Genomic DNA, 22,686 nt, shown 5'->3' on the forward strand with positions numbered 1-22,686 from the left:
GGTGAAATGGTTAAGGGAATGAGAGGAAACTTCTTCACTCAGAGGGTGGTGAAAGCTGCCAGTGCAAGTGGTGGATGCGACTTTGATGTCAATGTTTAGGAGAAGTTTGGATAGGTACATGGATGGGAGGGATATGGAGGGCCATGGTCTGGGTGCAGGTAACTGAGACTAGGCAGTTTGAATGGTTCGGCACAGGCTAGATGGGCCAAAGGGCCTGTTTCTGTGCCATAGTTTTCTATGACTCTATGACTCAGTGACAAGGGGTTTCGGACTGGAGAAGCCGGGGTTGTTCTCCTTAGAGTAAAGAAGATTGGAAGGAGATTTGTCGGCAGTGTACAAGATCATTAAGGATCTAGGAGAACAAGAGGAAGAAACATTTTTACAAAAAAGAGTGGTGGCTACCTGGACTCACCGCCTGTAACAATGGAAACAAGAGTTGATCCATGCCCTAGGAAGGAAATTAATGGACACTTAAAGGCCAATAAACCCTGCCATGGATAGTTCCAACCTCAGCTGTGAAAGGAGAAGAGTTAGACATGGGTCTAACAATCCCATCCTGTAACAACCCAGAGCTTCAGGCGTCCTGGACAGAGCTGCTATTGGTGGCCTATGACCCAGAAGGAGTGATGGACTTATGGGCTGAAATAAGTAAGTAAGCATCAATAACTTGCAGAGCTACAACTAAAGGGTGGGAGAGGGTGGAACGAAGAACATAAGATCATAAGAGTAAGCAGCAGGAGTAGGCCATCTGGCCCGTCAAGCTTGCTCTGTCATTCAATAAGATCATGGTTGATCTGACCATGGACTCATCTCTGCCTACCTGCTTTTTCCCCATAATGCTTAATTCCCCTACTATGCAAAAATCTATCCAACCTTGTCTTAAATATACTTACTGAGGTAGCCTGCACTGCTTCATTGGGCAGGGAATTCCACAGATTCACCACTCTCTGGGAAAAGCAGTTTCTCCTCATCTCTGTCCTAAACCTACTCTCCAAATCTTGGGGCTATGTCCCCTAGTTCTAGTAACTGTTTTACAAAAAGCGAGTATAGACTGATGGACTGAATGGCCTTCTTCTCTTCTGTGATGATTTTACATTCAAGCTCTATGGTGTAATTTGGAATTACTTTATTCCCATATCCAGAACCAAAGCATTGATCCCACCCACCAATGAAGCACTGGTTGTAACAATCAACTCATCGACAGAAAAGCAGCTGCTATTTGCACAGTCCATTTACAAAGGAAAAAAATAACCCAAGAGCAAATAAACAAATCGATGCCAGGGCACACAGAGAGACATTATGACAACAGAACAAAGACTTAGTCAAAAGCACGAGAGATTCTGAAGATACTGGAAAACTTGAGCAACACACACACATACACACACACTCACACAAACTCGGTGTTATCTATCTAACATTTCAGTAATATTTGAGTAAGATTGTAAATGTATTGTTTGTTTAAGCATTCTTGTTTATTTAAATAATTCATTATGAGTTATGTGTAAGAATATATGAATTGCATACATTTGAAGAGTTCGAAGAGATTTGGCATGTCGCCAAAAACATTCGCAAATTTCTACAGATAGACTGTGGAGAGCATTCTAACTGGCTGCATCACTGACTAGTATGGGGGTGTGGGTGGATGTGGGACTACTGCACAGCACCGTAGTAGTCTGCAGAGAGTTGTGAACTTAGTTATCTCCATCATGGGCATTAGCCTCCAGAGTACCCAGGACATCTTCAAGGAGCGATGCCTCAGAAAGGCATCATTAAGGACACCCATCAGCTAGTCATGCCTTGTTCTCATTGTTACCATCAGGAAGGAGGTGCAGAAGCCTGAAGGCACACACTCAGCAATTCAGATACAGCTTCTTGCCCTCTGCCATCGGTTTTCTGAATTGACATTGAACCAATGAACACTACCTCACTACTGTTTATTTCTATTTTTGCACTACTTATTTAACTATATTTACTATAATTCACAGTTTTTTTTCCTATTATTATGTATCACATTGTACTGCTGATGCAAATTCAGCAAATTTCTTGATATATGCCGATGATATAAAACCTGATTCTGGTTCTGACATCATAACGCTACCATGTAATGTGAATGCCTCGCTGAAAGTAAAAAGGAAGTTAAGAGACATACTCCTGGGTTCCCATCTTTTTCTTGCAGTTAGTTTTATGTTTTGGAGTTACAAAAATCAGCAAGACAGGAGTCATCTGTGGAGGGGAAAAACAGACGATGTATCAAGCTACAGTCCTAATGAAGGTCTTGGCTCAAAGCTTTGACCTACCCCCTCCATAGATCCTGCCTGACGTGCTAAGTTCCTCCAGAGCTTTGTGTGTCTTGGTGAAAGAGACGGGTTTTATGGAGTGCCTTAAGACTGAGTTTCTTTTCAAAAAAAAGGGTGTTTGAATTGCACAAAAGAGGGGAAGAGAGGAAGGAAAGCAAGCACTCCAGATATAAACACATCTTTGTGCCAAGTAAAGTGCAGAGACATTGAAAAGACGGTAACACCAGTGAAACTTCACAAGCTCCCTAGAATGGGTTAATGTAGGAGGGAGGAGTGTTTGATGGCTCTGGGCCTGTACTTGCTGGAGTTTAGAAAATGGTGGGGGTGGAGTCAATTGATTGAAAGGACTGGATAGAGTGGTTGTGTAGAGGATATTGAAGTGTATCGATTCAAAGGACTGGATAGAGTGGATGCTGAAAGGATATTTCCGATAGTGTGAGAGTTTAGCACAAGAGGGCATAGACTTAGAATACAAGGATGACCCTTTAAAACAGAAACAAGTAGGATTTCCTTTAGCTTCTGTGGAATTTATTGTCACAGATAGATGTGGAGGCCAAGTCATTTGGTATATTTAAAACGAAAGTTGATAGGTTCTTGATTAGTATGGGCATCAAAGGTTATGGGGAGAAGGCAGGAGAATGGCGATGAGAGGAAAAATAAATCACAACCATGGTAGAGAAGACTAGATGGGCTGAATGGCCTAATTTCGCTCCAATGTCTTACAGTCTTGTGGTCTCACATACAGATTAGCACAGAATTATTGCTGTAACCCTAAGCCCCTCACTCTCAGCCCATCCCTTAAAGGAAAGGTTCCAAACAGCTACTTCCACACCAACCTTCAAGTATAACTTGCGCCAAGTCCTGGGCAGACACACGTCCTTTTCTCACAAAGCACTGGTAGGCTCCTCCATCGTTGTTGGCCATTCCGTCCATCACCAGGTTCTGCTGGTTGCCCCCAGCAATTTGGACGTTCTTGCCTGGGGTGATGATCTTGCCATTCCGATACCACTGGACCACATACTCCTCAGCCCCAGTCACAGTGCAGGAGAGTGACACCCGACTGCCCACACTGGTTTTCACTCTGTGTGGGCTCACCATTGCCTTTAGCGGCTCTGTCCATTGAAATATAGGAAGAGAGAAATGAGCTTCTTCCTGTTGGAAAATATCCCTTGAATTATTATTGACTGTTGCTCCCTACAAATATATATAAAAAAGCAGATTACCTCAATGAAGCACCCACAAGTTTTGTCATATGTAGTTTTAAGAGGGAGCTACAACATAGCAACAGGTCACTGGATTAGTTGGTCCAGGCTGAATGTTTATGATCCAAACCAGCCTCCAACCCAACCATCTCTAACACACCCAAACTGTAGAAATTTCAGTTATATATCAAGACTGAGTAGGTACTCACACCGTCCAGGAAACTTTGGAAATACTCAGCAGATTAATGCAGATAAGTGTGAGGTGTGCATGGTGAGATTTCACACCAGGGTAGGACGTACGCAGTGAACAGTAGGGCACTGAGGAGTGCAGTAAAACAGAAGGATCCGGGAAACGAGATCTATCAATCCTTGAAAGTGGTACCACAAGTAGATAGGGTTGTAGGGTTGATAGGTTTGGTGCATTGACCTTCATAAATCTAAGTACTGAGTACAGGAGATGGGATATTTTGTATAAGACGTTGGTGAGGCATAATTTGAAGCATTGTGTACAGTTTTGGTCACTGACCTACAGGAAATATGTAAATTTTCCCTACAGGGAAAGGCTCACATCAGGGAAAATTTTCAAGGATGTTGGCAGGACTGGAGGGCCTGAGTTATAAGAAGGGATTGAATAGGTTAGGACTTAATGCCTTGGAACATGGAAGGTTGAGGGGAGATTTGATAGAGGTATAAAAATTATGAGGGGTATAGATAGGGTAAATCCACTGAGATTGGGTGAGACTTAAACTAGAGGTCATAGGTTAAGGGTGAAAGATGAAATATTTAAGGGAAAGTTCTTCACTCAGAGGGTGGTGAGAGTGTGGAATGAGCTGCCAGCAGAAATGATGGATGTGGTTCCATTTCAATGTTTAAGCGAAGTTTGGATAAGTACATAATGGGAGTGGTAGGGAGGGCTATGGTGCAGGCGCAGGTCAATGGGACTCGGCAGAATAATAGTTTGGCATGGACTAGATGGGCTGAAGGGCTTGTTTCTGTGATGTAGTGCTCCATGACTCTAGATCAAGCAGCATCCACCTTGAGAAAGAGATCACCAACCTGCATTAGCATTTCAGGTTAGTGACCTCTCATCAGAATTGGGAAAAAATTGGAGAAATAACTCATTTTCATTTTGCCCACTCCCTGAATATCCTCAGCAAGCTGTCTATGATGCATACCCTTGCACCCAAAATCAACAACCCTCCAGCTGAAGAGGAAGGAAAGGCTCACACCATTATATTCCATTTCACAGCCCTTTCAGAATGCTGCAAAGCACTTTACAGTCAACTGAATATTCTTGAGGCCTAGTGACTCTTGTAATATATTGACAAATAAGAAGCTTTATTTCCCCTCGGAGGGTAATCCAAAGTTAATTGTTAAGATGGCATAGTGGCCAATTTGGCATGGTAAGATCCCCAAAGCAATAGTATAAGTGAGACCAAATAATCTATTTGACTGAAGAATAAATATTGACCAGGACAATGGGGATAGCTCCTCATTTTTCCTGTAGTGTCCCGGGATTTTAGCATCCTCCGAATAAATCTGCTAAGGCCTCAGTTTAATGTCTTATCTAAAGAATGCCTGTTGTAACAGAGCTGCATTACAACAGCACTGCACTGCGTAGCAGCCCAGGTTGCTGTGCAGAATAAAACTATAAAAATGCCGAAAACCTTCATCTGGTCATGCAGCGTCAGTGGAGAAAGAAACTGTTAACGCTTCAGGTCCGAGACCCTCCGTCAGAATTCAGAAAGAGAGAAAATACATTCGTTTAGGGAGCAGAAAAGGTGCAAAATTAGGATGGCTGGAACAAAATGAAAATCTCTGATACGGCAAAACTCCAAGAGGCAGTTAAAATTAGATTAAGTACTGTTGTTTGAGTTACATTTTGCTAATACTAACTAATAACAGTAAAATCAGGTCAGACTACAAAAATAGAAAATAACAGAACAAAAAACCATCAGGACAGGCCATTCTTGTCTGCACAACACATACAAAATAGTGAAGGAACTCAGCAAGTCAGGTAGCATCTACAGAATGGAATAAACGTTGATATTTTGGCCAAGGCCTCCCTTGTATCCTCTGTTTCCTTTCTTTCTATATAGCCAGGCCTGATTGGTCTTGATATAGATCATTCTGTGCCTTCATATTGTGGCCACAGTGATCCCCTGCTCCGAGGGGCAGTGATGGATCAGGCAGCCTGCCGTTCTCTTAGGATGGCTTTGACAGCTGGTAAAACTCTAATCCCAAGGTTCATCAACTATTAAAGCTGTCAATGTTACTCAATATTTGTGAACATCTGTGCCATGCAAAACCTTTTGCAGCCAGTCCAAAAGAAACCTTAAGATATCAGAATTATTCATTTTAGGAAGATTAATAATTACATACAGAATTAAAATTATTAAAATATTATCATGTTTAATTCAGAAAATAATCTCACTTACCTTTCTCCCAATCGCCATTTCTCCCATTTGTTTAAATTTGATTTGTCTAGTGAGATTCAGTGGTTAGATTTCCCAGCTGAAAGCTCGGAAGTCTGTGGAAGTTGGCTCGTGGAACACCAGCAAAGGACAGCAGGAATCTTGACATTGGCACAGGCAACCACTCGTAAGTTTGTAATATCTTTTCCCCTGCCTGATTGATTCGTAAACCTCATCAGTAAAGTGATGAGAACATCCCTAAGTCATCTCCTCATTCTCACCAGTAAGGTAAACAGAACCGTTTACTTTCTCCGTGTTTTGCTTTTAAGCCACGACATCAGGTTAAAATTGTAATTTACTGCCCGGTTGTCTGCTGACAAAATGTTGTACAGCAAGCCTGCTTGGGCATGATGTTCAGTTAACATTTACACAGCAGTCAGTTCAATTATTTGATGCTTCAACAATATGTCCTGTACAAAGAACTCATCAAAATGTTTATTAAAAGATAATTGGTAATCGTAAATGGCACGCGGCTTCAATAAGATTTCAGATCAGAAAAACTGAGGCTGATGACTCAGTGTTTTATTCAGCAGTGACATTCTAATGGCCTCCCATCTTACAGCTGTTCACAGACAAGTCATTACCCCCCTCTGCATGCTGGCTTATTGCTTTCTCATTTGGCAAGCCTTCAATTTTCACACACAGGTCCTTATTTCAATTCCCTTCATGTGCTGCTCTCTCTCCATCTGTCTGAGGTGTAAGGCTCCTCCACTTCTTGAGCAGTTCACCCCTCACCCCCCAGTGGCAGCCGTGCCCTCAGCGGTCAAGAATGCTAAGCTTTGAAATTCCTTTATTCCACATGCCTCCGTATCCCTCTCAGCCTCTCTCCTTTCAGATGCTCCTCCCAACAATTCTTCATGTGGGCTGACATTAAATATTCTGAGTCAATGCCTTGGCTGTACACATTGGGAAGCTCACATTGGCTTTCGAAACTGCAGCTTCTTTCGGTGATTACTTGAGATACAGCCTTTCCAGCCTAATTACACCAATGTGAGCGATTAACCTATGCCTTTGGGTGTGGGAGGAAACCACAGCACCCGGCGAAAACCCACACAGTCGCGAGGAGAAAGTACAAACTCCTAACAGGCAGCAGCGGGAATCGAACCAGCGTCGCTGGCACCGTAATAGCATTGCGCTAACCGCTTCACTACTGTGCCACCTCAGAATTTTATTTCTGATGACACTAACAAAAAAACCACAAAATCCTTCAGTATATGTTTGGTCGCGGGCTTTGTCTTCAATGTTTTGTGTCTCAACATGGCCTACTCCTCAGCACGTCGTTCCTTGACAGGTGGGAGATAGAGAGTGTGACTCAGTTAGTTGCAATTCCATTCATTAATTGGGAGAAGCACTCAGGCAGGAAGTGAGAAACAGTCCGACAGCATGATTTACACTGCCGGATGTTATCCCCCATGCTTACAGTGTCCGTGGGCTTTTAGTGAGCTATAACATGAACCAGACAGCAATACTTTGAAGGAGAAATGTGCAGGATTAAGTGGAATGAAACCTTTGTCCACCTCGAATTATCTGTTGGAGATCAGTGGGTGGGGGGGGGGTGGAGGCTGCTATTTTTGCACCTCTTTGTTCACCTGCTGGAGTTACTCATATAATAGAGACTTCTAGATTGTAGACCCACTAATTTTCTTTTAAATTTGGAGATACAGCACGGTAACAGGCCCTTAGAGCCCGACGAGACTGTACCACCCAATTACACTCATGTGACCAACTAACCTGTGCAGCTTTGCAATGTGGGGGGAAGCTGGACACCCACGGTCAAGGGAGAACGTACGAACTCCTTACAAACACCGGTGGAAATGAACCCAGGTAGCTAGCTCTGCAACACCTTCACTTTAATCACTATCATGCTGAGCTGTCCCAATAATGATATGACTTGGAGGGGAATGTACAGCTTATAGTGCCCTGTTGCTGCAGTAGCCCTCATTCTTAGTGTTAGAGTCTGTGGATCTGGGAGGATCCGCTTGTGTGGCTGACATGACTGCCTTTACAGATGGTAGTCATGGTTTCAATTGGTTGAGAAGGTGATTGGTGGATGGGGTACCAGTCAGAGAGATTGCTTTGGTCTGAATGCTGGGGTGAATGCATTTTCAAAAGGCCAGCACACTACGGCTGGTTGGCTCATGGTAAAGCTCAGAAGATGCTGTGAAGGAGAAGATGCTATGTCAAATGGTGCCCAGTCTAAGAACAGTATGCTAGGATTCCCTGGCGTCAGCGACCCTCCCTTAAAATGATGGCGGCTGGGGAGAAAAGGGAGGGGGGAACACACTTTTCACTCACGTTTGACATTCAGGCGGCCAACGACCTCTGCATTCCCGAAACTGTTCCAGACCTCGCAGATGTAGTTCCCGGTGTCTGCAGGGACTGCCTTCACGATGAGTAGTCCGATGACGGTCTGCCTGAACCTGCTGTCCCGTTCCAGGGGGGCATTGTCCTTTACCCAGCGGTACTTGGGCGGGGGCTGGCCCGAGGCTTTACAAGGCAACACAACCCGCTGGTCCGCCATGACCACCCGATGGCTAAATCCGTCCAGGATAGTTGGAGCAGAGTTGACTGGATCTGTTGGGAAATCCAGAGCCACAATTTTACAATTGATGCTACTTTTGCTGTCAATTCACAACTTCTACTGCAAGCAAGGGAGAGGGGAAGTCATCTTCTGAGGAGAGAGAATGAGTTAATGTTTCAGGTTAAAGATTGTTCATTTTCCACAGTTTTCTGGTTTTACAGAGTCATAGAAATGTAGAGTTATACAATATGGAAACAGGCCCTCTGGTCCACTGAGGAGATTCAAAGAGTGCAGAAATCTGGAACAACACACAAAGAACTATGTCAACCTGTTGAGCACTCCCCCCACCCCCCAACCAGCTCTTTGTGTGTTGTTCTAGCTCACCAAGTTCATATCAACCATCTAATGTACATTTACACTCATCCCATTTTACTCTCCGCTCTCCCACTCCCATTAAACCCCCACCATACACTGTGGACCACCTTCGCAATGTGCAGGCCTGTTGCAGTTTTATAATGCTCTGGTTAGACTACACTAGGAGTACTGTACTCAGCTCTAGTCACCTCAGTATAGAAAGGATGTGGAGGTTTTAGAGAGCATGCAGAGGAGATTTGCCAGGATGCTGGCGAGATTAGAGAACATGCCTTATGAGGATAGGTTGAGCAAGCTAGGGCTTTACACTTTTGAGCAACGGAGGATGAGAGGACAATTGGTAGAGGTATACAAGATGATAAGAGGTGTAGATAGAATGGACAGCCAGAGACTTTTTCCCAGGATGGAAGTGGCTAATATGAAGGGGCATAACTTTAAAATGTTTGGAGGAAAGTTGGGGGGGGGATGTCAGGGGTAGGATTTTTTTTTCCACAGCGCACATGGAATGCACTGGCAGCAGCTGTGGCAGAGGCAGGTGCATTAGGGACATCAGCGGACTCTTAGGCAGGCAAATTGATAAAAGAAAAATCGAGGGCTACGTAGGGGTGAAGGGTTAAGGTTGACCTTGGAATAGTTTGAAACGTCAGCCCAACATCGTGGGCTGAAGCACCTGTACTGTGCTGTTGTATTCTATGTTCCAGCTGAAATTTACAATGGTATCAACCTGCACACCTTTGGGATGTGGGAAGAAGCCACAGCAACCAGAGGTAACCCACAAGGATGAGGAAAATATATTTGAAGCTCCATGCAAGAAAGTACCCAAGGTCAGGATTGAATCTGGGTCCATGGTACTGTGAAACAGTGACTTTACTATTTGTAATACCTGAGCTCAATTCAAACCTGACCATATATATTTTTGTGTGACTATTTTACTGGTATCTAATATGTTCTTGCTATCTTATATGTGTTATATGTGATTTGTGCTGTGTATGACTGTTGGTACTGAGTTTTGTATCTTGGTCCCAAAGTAACACTGTTTCATTTGGCTGTATTCATAGGTAGTCATGTATGGTTGAAAGACAATTAAACCTAAACTTGAATATACTGATGCTATCCAAATCCTACTGTCATGAACTCTTCAGATAAGTACGGAACTCCAGAGAGTGTCAGGCCTCAGCACTCTGATGCATTGAACCTCACTCAATTGTTTTATTTAGAACTTTCTAAGTGACTGGTTTAGTCATTAAACTTTCCTTCTGTTTTTTGTGTTGCTTGCTTTTTTGAATGCGGGTTCCTCGTGCATCCCGTTTTTAGTTTGCTGATTTTTAGATGGTGCTATAGACACTATTTAAATTCGTCACATCTAGTCTTCATCATTGAGTCCTGATTTTGGGTTCCGAATGAACAAACTGTCTGTGTACTCTGGCCCTCTTGAGTAAGTACACTCTAAGTCATTTGTAATTCTTCTGTTATGTTCTTCAATGAAATTCTCATCATTACTTTCAACCTTTGAGTCTTGAGTTTACTTCACTCCTTGGTTCATTTGACCGAAGATATTGTTACAGAAGAACTCAACCATCATGGACCCAGAGCAGTTTGACCCATTATGTATAGCACTGGCAGTTGAATGGCATGAACACTGACTCCAGGCGATACTAGCGTCATTGCAGAAAGGGTCTGAAACTGGTAGGTGAGGTTTGCATTCTTTGGGTTCTGAACATTTGCTTGTGCGTCCTGCTATGTTTGTACAGGGTTGCTGTGAGGGGTCATCCCTGGGATGGTACAATAGAGACTCCAAGTCTTTCTGCAGTTTATTCATTCAGCATTCCCTAGTATTCAAGTTGCAACCCTCTAAGTTTCCCTGAGACAGGAGTAAGGTGCCTTACATAATTTACCTCCTTTCAGGCAGGGCCCTTGTATGGGCCAAGGCCTTATGGGAGAAGAGATGTCCTGCGTGTTTTAATATCAAGGAGGGCATTCTTTCACCTTGCTGGGGTCCAGAGGCAGCCAGCAGACTCTTCCATTTGCATCAGGAGGCTCTATCCATTGCCGACTACTCAATTGAGTTCTAAACTTTGGACACAGAGAGTGGGTGGAACATGAAGGCTTTATGTTACCCTGTTTCAACAAGGATTAAATGATCAACCTAAAAATGTTCTAGCAACCAGGAACCTGGTAGAGAATTAGGAGGAGCTTATCAATATGAATAATTGCATATCTGAGAGAAGGAGGGAGGGGCATGGCAAGTTTACCTAGAGAGTCAGCTCCCAAAATCGCTCAGTGCCCTACTCCAGTTCCACAATCCGAGACACAACCTGGTTGCTCAAAGCTTTCTCTGCAGGAGCCCTTGCAACTGGGAAGAACCCGGCTCTCCCCAGCAGAATGAGAGAGAGGCGTGTGAAGCAGAGGAGCTGCTTATGCTGCGAGAACTTCCAGGATCGTCCAGTGAGGAGAGAACTGTGATGGTCTCTAGACTCTCTCCCAGTTCAACAAATTTCAGAGTGGTATTTCCTTCCCTACTGTCTTGGGGGGAAAAAATCAATATACCCCTGGGGTATTGGTAGACTCTGGTTTGCTGGGAATTTTTTTAGATTTTGGACTGGTTGACAGAACATAGAACATAGAAATCTACAGCTCTTTCCAGGCCCTCTGGCCCACAGTGTTGTACTGACCATGTAGCCTACTCTAGAAACTGCCTACAACTTCCCCACCGCATAGCCCTTCATTTTTCTAAGCTCCATTTACCTATCTAAGAGACTCTTAAAAGACCCTACCACCATTGCTGGCAGTAAATTCCATGCAGCCACCACGCTAAGTGTGAAAAACTTACCTCTGACATCCCCTTATATCTACTTCCAAGCACCTTAAAACTATGCCCACTTGTGTTAGCCATCTCAGCCCTCTGTCTATCCACACGATCAATGTCTCTCATCATCTGATACACCTCTATCAGGTCACCTCTCATCCCCTGTCACTCCAAGGAGAAAAGGCCAAGTTCACTCAACCTATTCTCATAAGGCATGCTCTCCAATCCAGGCAACATCCTTGTAAACACAAAATAATCTGCAGATGCTGGGGTCAAAGCAACACTCACAATACGCTGGAGGAAGGGTTCCGGCCTGAAACGTCGACTGGTCATTTCCACGGACGCTGCCCGACCTGTTGGGTTCCTCCAGCATGTTGTGAGTGTTGCAACATCCTTGTAAATCTCCTCTGCACCCTTTCTACAGTATCGACATCCTTCCTGTAGTGCGGTGACCAGAACTGAACACGGTACTCCATATGGGGTCTAACTAAGGTCAAGCTGTAACATTACTTCAAGGCTTGAACTCAATCTCACGGTTGATGAAGGCCATCATACCATACGCCTCCTTAACAACACTGTCAATCTGCACAGCAAGTTTGAGTGTCCTATGGACATGGACCCCAAGATCTCGTTGATCCTCCACACTGCTAAGAGTCTCACCATTAATATTAGATCCTGTCTTCAAATTTGACCTTCCAAAATGAACCACTTCACACTTAACTGCATTTAACTCCATCAGCGGTAAGAACTTCTCAGCCCAGTTCGGCATCCTATTGATATCCCACTGTAACTTTTGACAACCCTCCAGACTATTCACAACACTCCCAACTTTTATGCCATCAGCAAACTTACTAACCCAGCCTTCTACTTCTTCATCTGGGTCACTTATAAAAATCACAAAGAGGAGGGGTCCCAGAACAGATCCTTGCAGAAAACCACTGGTCACCGACCTCCATGCAGAATAAGAACCATCTACAACCACCCTTTGCCTTCTGTAAGCAAGCCAATTCTGGATCCACAAAGTAAGATCTCCTTAGATCCCATGCCTCATTACTTTATGAATGACTCTTGAATGGGGAACCTTAACAAATGCCTTACTGAAGTCTATATACACAGCATCCACTGCTCTACCTTCATCAATGTGCTTTGTTACATCCTCAAAGAATTCAATTAGGCTTGTAAGGCACGACCTGCCCTTGACAAAGCCATGCTGACACTCCCTAATCAGATTATGTCTCTCCAAATGCTCATAAATCCAGCCTCTCACAATCTTCTCCAACAACTCGCCCACCACTGAAGAGGATCCAAGTTCCTAAATTACGTCTCAACTAGCCACTCATGGCTATGGCCCTGGATGGGAAATCATTGGGACCTGGACAAATTTCTTATCTTTCCTTTCCTCTCAGGTTAATGATTGGTATGCATGAGGAGATGATTTGATTCCACCTTATTCGTTCTCCAGATATTCCTCTAATTTATGGTTACCCGTGTTTCCTTTTCCATAATCTGTATATTAATTGGTGTTCTGGCACTGTTCAGGTTTGGTCAACCCTATGGCAGAATAATTATCTTTCTAAAGTTTCTGAGGTACCAGACAATGTTTCTGACATGCCAGTCTGAGTTTCTGAGATACCTGTTGTGAATTATCCCAAGTCATCAGTCATAATCCCAAGTTGCCTTCTGACTCCTCAGAACTGGACTCTAAGTCAACTCTGTTGGTCTAGAGTGCCTCCAGAATATTTGGACTTGTTGAAGGTATATAGCAAGAAAAGAGCCATAACGCTTCCTCCACATAAAGACTATGACTGCGGTATAGACCTGCTATCAGGTAGTTGTCTTCCCCGGGAAAGGCACTATGCTTTATCCACTCCCGAGAGGCAAGCCATGGATGACCACGTTAAGGAGGCTTTGGCGTCCAGGTTTATTCAATTATCCACTTCACCTGCTGGTGAGGGAATTTTCTTCATATTGAAGAAGGACGGTGGACGAAGACCAGGTATTGATCCCAGGGGTCTGAATAAGTTTACTATTCTGAACTAGTATCCACTCCCTCTTATGAAAACAGCATTCAAATTATTACAGGGAGCAATGGTCTTCTTGAAACTTTGCAACCAGAATGCCTACAACCTTATCTGGATTTGAGAGGAGATGAATAGAAGATGGCCTTCAAACTCCCAGTGGACACTATGAGTATCTGGTGATGCCATTTGCCTTAGAAACCATAGAAACTACAGCACAGAAACAGGCCCTTTGGCCCTTCTTGGCTGTGCCGAACCATTTTCTGCCTAGCCCCACTGACCTGCACACAGACCATATCCCTCCATACACCTCCCATCCATGTATCTGTCCAATTTATTCTTAAATGTTAAAAAAGAACCCGCATTTACCACCTCGTCTGGCAGCTCATTCCATGCTCCCACCACTCTCTGTGTGAAGAAGCCCCCCTTAATGTTCCATTTAAACTTTTCCCCCCTCACCTTAAACCCATGTCCCCTGGTTTTTTTTTCCCCTTGCTTCAGTGGAAAAAGCCCGCTTGCATTCACTCTATCTATACCCATCATAATTTTATATACCTCTGTCAAATCTCCCCTCATTCTTCTACGCTCCAGGGAATAAAGTCCCAATAAAGCCTTGGTGAACATCCAGTTTATTAACACCGTAATCTGAGAAATGCTCAAACACCTCGTGGTTGCTTATTTGGACAATATTCTTATTTTTTCACGATCACTTCAGAACATGTCCAACATGTATAGAGTATTCTTCAAATTCTGTTGGAGATTCAACTTTTTGTAAAACTTGAGAAGAGCAAATCCACATCCCTTCAATTTTTCATTATCAACTAGAATCTCCAGATGGACCCTGAGAAGACTCAAGCAATGCAGAAACGGCCACACCTACATCAGTTAAACAGCTCCAATGCTTCTTAGGGTTTGCCAATTCCTATCATTGCTTCATTTGCAACTTCAGTTCTATTGCAGCTACACTTACTAAACTCACTAAAATGTCGGCAGGGTCTTTCCGTTGGACTCCAGATGCAGAAGCCATTTTCTGCAAACTTAAAAACAGATTTACCACAGCACCTATACTTGATCCACCTGATCCAGTCCTACCTTTTGTAGTGGAGGTTGATGCCTCAGACATCGGATTAGGAGCCCTGCTCTCGCAATGAACCACCTCTGACCAGAAGTTACACCCATGTACTTTATTTTTCAAACATCTCTCTCCTGCTGAGATGAAGTATGACATTGGCAACAGGGAGTTGCTTGCTCTCAAGATGGTGCTTGAAGAATGGAAACATTGATTGGAGAGGGCAAAACATCCCTTTATGGTTTGGACTGATCATAAAAACTTAGCTTATATCCAAGATGCAAAGAGGCTGAACTCTCAGCAGACACATTGGTTATTGTTTTTCTATAGTTTTAATTGTATTACAACTTACAGACCTGGTCCCAAGAATCAGAAACCGTATGCGCTCTCTAGATAGTTTGATACAGTTGACAAGGAAGAAGTACCAGAGTTCCAGGCTGGTTGTTCCCATTAGATGGGAGATTGATTCTATTGTGCGAAAGTCCCAGGAACAACATGAGGTCAATCCAGACAAGGGGCCTCCCGGGTGTATCTCTGCCACAGAGGTGATTTGCTCCAAGGTTTTGAATTGAGGGCATGCCTCTAAGCTAGGAGTTTCATGTACATTAATGTTCATTAAGAGGTAATTCTGGTGGGCAGACATAACAAAGGACATCACGGATTATGTTTTGGTATGCGAAATGTGTGCCTGAAACAAGGAACCTAGATCACTACCACAAGGTCTCTTACAACCTTTATTTATTCCCACTCATCCCTGGTCTCATATTTCATTAGACTTTATCACTGATCTTCCTCCATCCCAGGGAATACTGTTATTATGGTTGTGGTGGACCGATTCTCAAAGGCTTGCCTCCTTGTGCTTCTCCTCAAACTTCCCACGGGTTTGAAGACAGCTGAGCTTATGTTACAAAATATCTTCTGGATACACAGCTTTCCCCGGGATATCATCTCGCACCATGGCCAGCAATTCATGTCTGAGTTCTGGAAGGTATTTTGCAAACTCATTGGGTGACTGTTAGCATATCCTTTGGGTTCCATCCACAAACTAATGGGCAGACAGAGAGAGGGAGAGTGTACCAGGATTTGGAAAGATCTCTGGTTTCAGGAAATCCAACCACGTGGAATGACTATCTTACTTGAGCCCAACTCACACATAATAATCTTTTATGCTTCTCCAGTGGAGTCTTTCAGCTACAGTCTTCTTTCATTCCTGGGAACAAGAGTCCAAAGTGTGTGTCCCTGCAGCCATTGAGTTGGTTAGGAGGTGCAGTCAGACATGGTCCAAGGCCAGATTAATTTCAATGTCCAACTCCCAACAGCCACAGCTTCAGGCTAATTGTCGAAGGCAACCAACTCCTTTGTTCTGTCTGAGCCAGCAGGGTTGGCTATCCACTTAACCCTTCCTATGTGGGTGGAATGTCAGAAATTGGCTCCTAAATAAATCAGTTCTTTTAAAGTTCTGTGGAGAATCAGTCTGGTGTCATACGCCAACGTTTATCACAAACTCTGCATTTTCTCCCTACCTTTCATGTTTCCTACCTCAAACCCATATTTTCTAGTCCCTTAGCCCCTGTTTCCAAATCTCCTCCACCTCCTTTTATTGATGGTCATCAAGAACACAGTTCGGCCACTGCTAGACTCTCTTTTTATTGATGGTGAAGCACAGTACCTTGTGGACTGGGAGGGTTATGGCCCGGAGGAGTTGCTGGATTCCCTCCCATAATATTATGGATCCTCAGTTAATTACAGACTATCATAGCAGATATCCAGATCTCCCTGGGCTGTCAGGTGCTGGCCATTGGAGTGGGCTGGGTCTTGTCATGAACTCTTCAGGCCAGCATGGGGCGCTGGAGAGCATTTGTCCTCTGCTCCAACACATTGAATATCACTTATAGCCACACACATCAAAGTTGCTGGTGAACGCAGCAGGCCAGGCAGCATCTCTAGGAAGAGGTACAGTCGACGTTTCGGGCCGAGACCCTTTGTCAGGACTAACTGAAAGAAGAGCTTCAGTTAGTCCTGACGAAGGGTCTCAGCCCGAAACGTCGACTGTACCTCTTCCTAGAGATGCTGCCTGGCCTGCTGCGTTCCACCAGCATTTTTTGTGTGTGTTGCTTGAATTTCCAGCATCTGCAGATTTCCTCGTGTTTGCGAATATCACTTATATATTTTAACTAGAACTTGTTAGGCTGGTTTAGTCATTAAGCTTTCCTTGAGCTTGAGCTGCACAAGAAACACAAGGAAAGTTTCCCAGCCTATTCCATATTCCCAGAGCATGCTCTCAGTAAAGGGCATGCACTGTAATTTAAATCTGATTGCTTTTTGAGCAACTCACTGATATTATAATGCATACATTATGTGCAGTCTTGATCACATACCTACAGGAAAGATGTAAACAATGTTGAAAAAGTACAGGGAAAATGTTCAAGGACGTTGCCGGGTCTGGGGGACTTGAGTTATAAGGAAAGATCAAATAGCTTAGGACCTTATTCCTTATAATGTAGAAGATTGAGAGGAGATTTGATAGAAAACAAAATTATGAGTTAGAGTAAATGCAAGCAGCCTTTTTCCACTGAGGTTGAATGAAACTACAATCAGAGCACGTGGTTTAAGGGTGAAAGATGTAAAGTTTAAGGGGAACACGAGGGGAAACTTCTTCACTCAGATGGTCATGACAGTGTGGAACAAGGTGCCAGAACAAGTGGTGGATGCAAGCTCAATTTCAATGATTAGACAAAGTTTGGTCAGGAACTTAGATAGTTCCTGATTAGTCCTGGTGCAGCTCGATGGGAGTAGGCAGTTTAAATGGTTTTGATATGGACTAGATGGGCCGAAGGGCCTGTTGCCATGCTGTACTTTTCTATGACCCCATTACGTGTACATCCTGGTTGCAGAGGTGACCAGTCTACTAGTGGCCTCTGAACACAGCCCTGCTCTCAATTCTGACATCCTCCTTACCTGTCACCATTTGTCCAAAACAATATGAAACATGAGGAGCCTTATTAACCGTCAGAGCATGGGAGATTGTGGGGGGAGAGGCATACCTGACACAAACAGCCTGGCGCTGTTACTCTGCCGTGTCTCTCCGGTGTATTTGTGCCGTGTGATACAGCGGTAATTGTACAAACCATCCTCATTCTGCACGTCTAATATATACAAGGCTCCAGTAGGCGTGATGTGGAATCTAGATCCTGAAAACAGAACGATTTGAGAGACAATTAATTCTTTCCCTGCCAAGCTCATTATGAAACAATATTACTTTTGTCGAAATGCTTGAGCAGCAAAGCTCAATAAAGTACTGAGTTGATTTAAAAATAATGTCATGCCAATTTTTTATTAGCTCCCTCATTACAACTGAGTTTTGTTTAGTCTTAAACCAATTGTTTTTTTTCTCTATTTGAATTTGCAGGGTATCATTTAAATGATTGCTAAAAATTTCTTTCATTTGTTTTTATTCATTTGAAGTATCTCTGGAGTAAGTGCAGTGAGATGGATGTAATCCTGATTCAGGATGCAATCTCATTTCACTGATAGTTCACAGAACATTGCCAGGAAGAGTTTAGAACCGGCATTTCTGTTGGCTGAATAGAGGTAGACCTGACTTTCTGGTTTTGAAATTACTGGTGGGATGACAAAGGAGAAGCTTAAGCCCACTAGCAGCTTTACAATAATAAAAGTTCAGCAAAATTGGGCCAAATTGTAATGGCTACAGCTCATTGCCCAGACTCTCACATTCAGTCCTCATTTCTTCCAGATGGTGATATCTGAGTGAAATAGACCTCTGCAACCCTAGTGTCAAGCAAGAAAGTGTTGCGAATCCTGCAAGCCCTTATTGGTGAGAAGACACACTGCTGAAGATCACACTTCCCCAAGCTGCCCCTCTCCCTTTCGCACATTCCAAAGAGATTGACAGCTCTTGGCATCTGGCAGGACACAGCCTGCCCAACACTCAGGGACATTTAAGAACTACCTAAATTGCTGAAAAGGAGAAGAGCAAAACTTATTTAAATATTGTAAAAAACATTAATAATCTAAAAAGTAATAAAGAACATTGAAATAAAATACAATTATTAAAAATTTAAATCAGGTTTTTTCCTTTATCTCCATTCATCAATTCAAAATTCAAAGTAAATTTATTATTGGAGAATGTATATGTCACCATATGCAACTCCGAGATTCTTTTTCTTGCTGGCATACTCACAAATCCATCATAGAATAATAACCATAATAGAATCAATGAAAGACCACATCAACTTGGCTGCTCAACCAGTATGCAAAAGACAAAAAATTGTGCAGATACAAAATGAAAGAAATAATAATAATAATAATAATAAATAAATAGTCAATAAATATTGAGAACATGAGATGAAGACTCCTTGAAAGTGAGTTCATAGGTTGTGTTAACATTTCAATGATGGGGCGAGTGAAGTTGAGTGAAGTTATCCCCTCTGGTTCAAGAGCCTGAAGGTTGAGAGACAATAGCTGCTCCTGCACCTGGTGGAGTGAGCCCTGAGGCTCCTGGACCTTCTTCCTGATGGTAGTAGAGAGAAGAGAGCACAGCCTGGATGGTGGGGGGGTCCCTGAAGGTGGAGACTGCAGCAGAACTTCATATAGATACACCTATGGGTGGGGAAGGCTTTATCTGTGACGGACTACATCATGCCATAGAGTTATACAGTAATACAACACAGAAAAAGGCCCTTCAGCCCAACTGGTTCATGCTGAACGCAGCATCCTCCCTGCTAGTCCCAGCTGCTTACATTTGACCCAAAGCACTTGCCTCCATGTGCCTATCCAAACGCAATTTAAATGTTATTATTTTATCTCTCTTGGCCACTTCCTCTGATAGTTCTTCCCACCTAATCACTATCCTTTCTATAAAGACCCCTCAGGTCTCTGTTTAAGTCTCTCCCCACTTATCTTGCATCTATGCCCTTTAGTTTTGGACTCCCCAACCCTGTGGGAAAGACTATGATTGCCTACCTAATCAATACCCCTCATGATCTTATAATTTTCGATGAGGTCACTTCTCATTCTTCTGTGCTCCAAGGAATAAAAGCCATTCTGAAGATCTGTTGTGACGTCCCTTATTCCTGTACAAACAAGGGAAAATCTCCAGATGCTGGAAATCCAAGCAACACACACAAAATGTTGGAGGAACTCAGAAGGCCAGGCAGCATCTATGGAAAAAAGTAAACAGTCGAGTTTCAGGCTGAGACCCTTCATCAGGTCCTAAGAATTCCTCCAGTAATTTGTGTGTGTTGCTCCCTTATTCCTCTGCCCGGTCTGTATGGTGTAGGGTCAGAGATGCAAAGGATGGGCTCCAGTATTGGGGTCCATTGTCAGAAAAGAGGGACAGGAGCACTGACTTTGCCCTGGAATCTGAGCAGATCTGTGACATGGGAATAGATGAGTAGGAGGGATTCCTTTAAAAGAACCATCAGTCACAGCCAGTGTGACTCAAAACTGCAAAACCAATATTCTGAGCATAAAAAGCCAGCTGAAAGAGGAGGATAATGTTTACATGGCTTCCACAAAGAACTACCGCAATAGGTCAGTGAATTCCTTCCCTGCATCAGTTTGAGAACATTTGTTCTAATGGCCCAACGAATAATGGAGAAAACATCCGGGGGTCATAGGAGACTGCAGATGCTGGAGCAGAGACATTCTGCTAGAGGAACTCTTTTGGCCAAGCAGCATCTGCGGGGGGGGGGGTGGGGGGGTGAAGAAATTGTTGATGCACAAAATCAAAACCCTATCAGGGCTCTTCTTTGGAAGCTAAAATAAACACTTGCACTCCTTGGAGTTTCAAATGAGTAAAGTGTAAAATAGGGGAACCACATAAAGAAAAATCTATCTTTGATACAGATATCTCAAAATAAACAGAACTCATTATAAACAATTCTGGAGAAAATCACATTGTTGTGAATACTGCCTAATCAGATCATGCAAAGGATTTGTCTACTTGTGTCGGTTCTCTATGCCTCTCTTGTGCTCGCCCAAACCATCTCAGAATAATTCCTTACTGACTAATAGACAGCAGATAGTATAGAACACCACTAATGAATATTTGATAACTTAAAATAAAATACACAGGCAAGGGAAATTCAAGGCTACACTTCTTAAAATGCTACACACAAAGTGAACCGAGCAGCAACTACCTCAATTAAACTAGGTCGCTGTGTGACTACAGCTTCCAAGTGTGTGATGGATATTCACTTTCCAGGGCCCGAGAGGCTCATTGCTAGGCTCTGCTTTCTAGCACAGCAGCATGGTCTTTCCAAAGGGTCAGGGCTGTTTGTGACAAAAATAAACTTCCAATATTCCTTGCTCAGCTTCTTGTTCTAAGCAAGAACCAATCTTCAGTTCTTATTGTAAATTGTAAGCAAAGATCAGTCTGAGTTAGGACAGCTTTGCAAACAAACGGCATTGTCTACAGAGCACACCGCTGGCCCACAGCATGGGGACTGGCTGTTCAAGAAATATGACATACAAAGTCAAGTGACCATGAGACATTTTCATCTGGATTAACCAAACATAAGACTATAACATCATAGGACATAAGAAAATAATTCTTTGAGAGGATTGGAATATAAAAGTAAGGATGTGACACCAAGACTTCATGAAGTCTTGGTCAAGCCGCACTTGGAATATTGTAAGTAGTTTTGGGCCTCTTACCTAAGAAAAGATATGCTGACATTGGACAGTGTAATGTATGGACCTATTTCTTTTAAAGCAATGACTCCCCTTAGCACTATGTATGGATCTGTTGTCTATGCATGCGCATAAGTCACAAGAGAAGATTGAACCAGTGCTACAGGCACCCAAACTGGAAAATGCATCGCAACTCAGGTCATACCTGAGCCTTGTAAGCTACTACCACTGGTTTCTCCCAAACATTGCTATAGTGCTGCACTCGCTGACTGCACTGTTGCAGACCGGAGCAAAGTAGGAATGGTCAGGAAGATGTGAAAAGGCATTCAAGGAAACAAAGAGACTAATAACATCATCTGATGAACTGCTCACCTACTATGACCCGACCCTGCCCATCAAATTAGCGTGCAATGTGTCCCTTATAACATTTGAGCCATCTTGTCACACACTATGAAAGATGGATCTGAACGTCAAGTTGTGTTTGCTTCAAGATCACTGATGAACACAGAACTCAACTACACACAGATTGACCGAGAGGCCCTTAGTCTACTATGGGTAATAAAGAAGTTCCACCACTACCTCTATGGACAAAAGTTTACACTAGTGACAGACCACCAGCATCTTGTGTCCATTTTCAATCTTAGGAAGGGAATCCCAGTGATGTCTGCCACCCAGTTACAATGTTGGGCACTGTTCCTAGGAGCCCAGACTTATGACATAGAGTTCAGGGTACCAAGCAACACAGCAAAACTGATGGCTTGTCACGTCTTTCACTATTGGCAACTGAAGAAGAAAAGTCTTCATATTGTGACCCAGCAGAAGTGTTCCACACAGCATTGGTGGACCAGATGCCAGTAACAAATTCCAAAATACAAAGAGAAACAAGAAATGACCCAACATTGTCAAGTCTATGACATCACCATGCAAGGATGGCTAGCTCATGGTAATCCAGTGTTCTCAGTGAGACGAGACCAACTGTCGGTATGTCAAAGAACGCTGATGTGTGGATCTCGTGTTGTGCTTCCCTCTGAACTGCTCACCAGAGTGTTCGAGAATCTGCATGAAGGACACCTGGGTACAGTCAAGATGAAGAGTCTCACCCGGAGCTATGTGCGGTGGCCAGGAATAGATAAATAGATTGCAAATGTAGCCAAGAGAGGTTTGAGATGCCACGAAGTTCAAAATGCACACCGACAGGCACCATCACACCCGTGGGAGTAGTCATCGTCACCATGGCAAAGAGTGTGTATTGACTTTGCTGGGCCGTTCATGG

The 22,686-nt window shown here is 43.4% G+C and overlaps 1 protein-coding gene across 1 annotated transcript in view; it reads right to left on the bottom strand.

Moving 5' to 3' along the window:
* Positions 1–22,686, bottom strand: part of LOC140199708 (cell adhesion molecule DSCAM) — a 652,770-nt gene that overhangs the window by 294,191 nt on the left and 335,893 nt on the right. Inside the window, exons 3-5 of the mRNA XM_072262186.1 lie at positions 17,804–17,950; positions 8,269–8,547; positions 3,134–3,409 (exon numbers count right to left, since the gene is read on the bottom strand). Of these exons, the coding sequence (XP_072118287.1) occupies positions 3,134–3,409; positions 8,269–8,547; positions 17,804–17,950 (702 nt within the window). The remainder of the gene's footprint in view (positions 1–3,133; positions 3,410–8,268; positions 8,548–17,803; positions 17,951–22,686) is intronic.

The sequence above is a fragment of the Mobula birostris genome, chromosome 6 (genome assembly GCF_030028105.1).
Source record: "Mobula birostris isolate sMobBir1 chromosome 6, sMobBir1.hap1, whole genome shotgun sequence".
In the NCBI taxonomy this organism is placed as follows: domain Eukaryota; kingdom Metazoa; phylum Chordata; class Chondrichthyes; order Myliobatiformes; family Myliobatidae; genus Mobula; species Mobula birostris.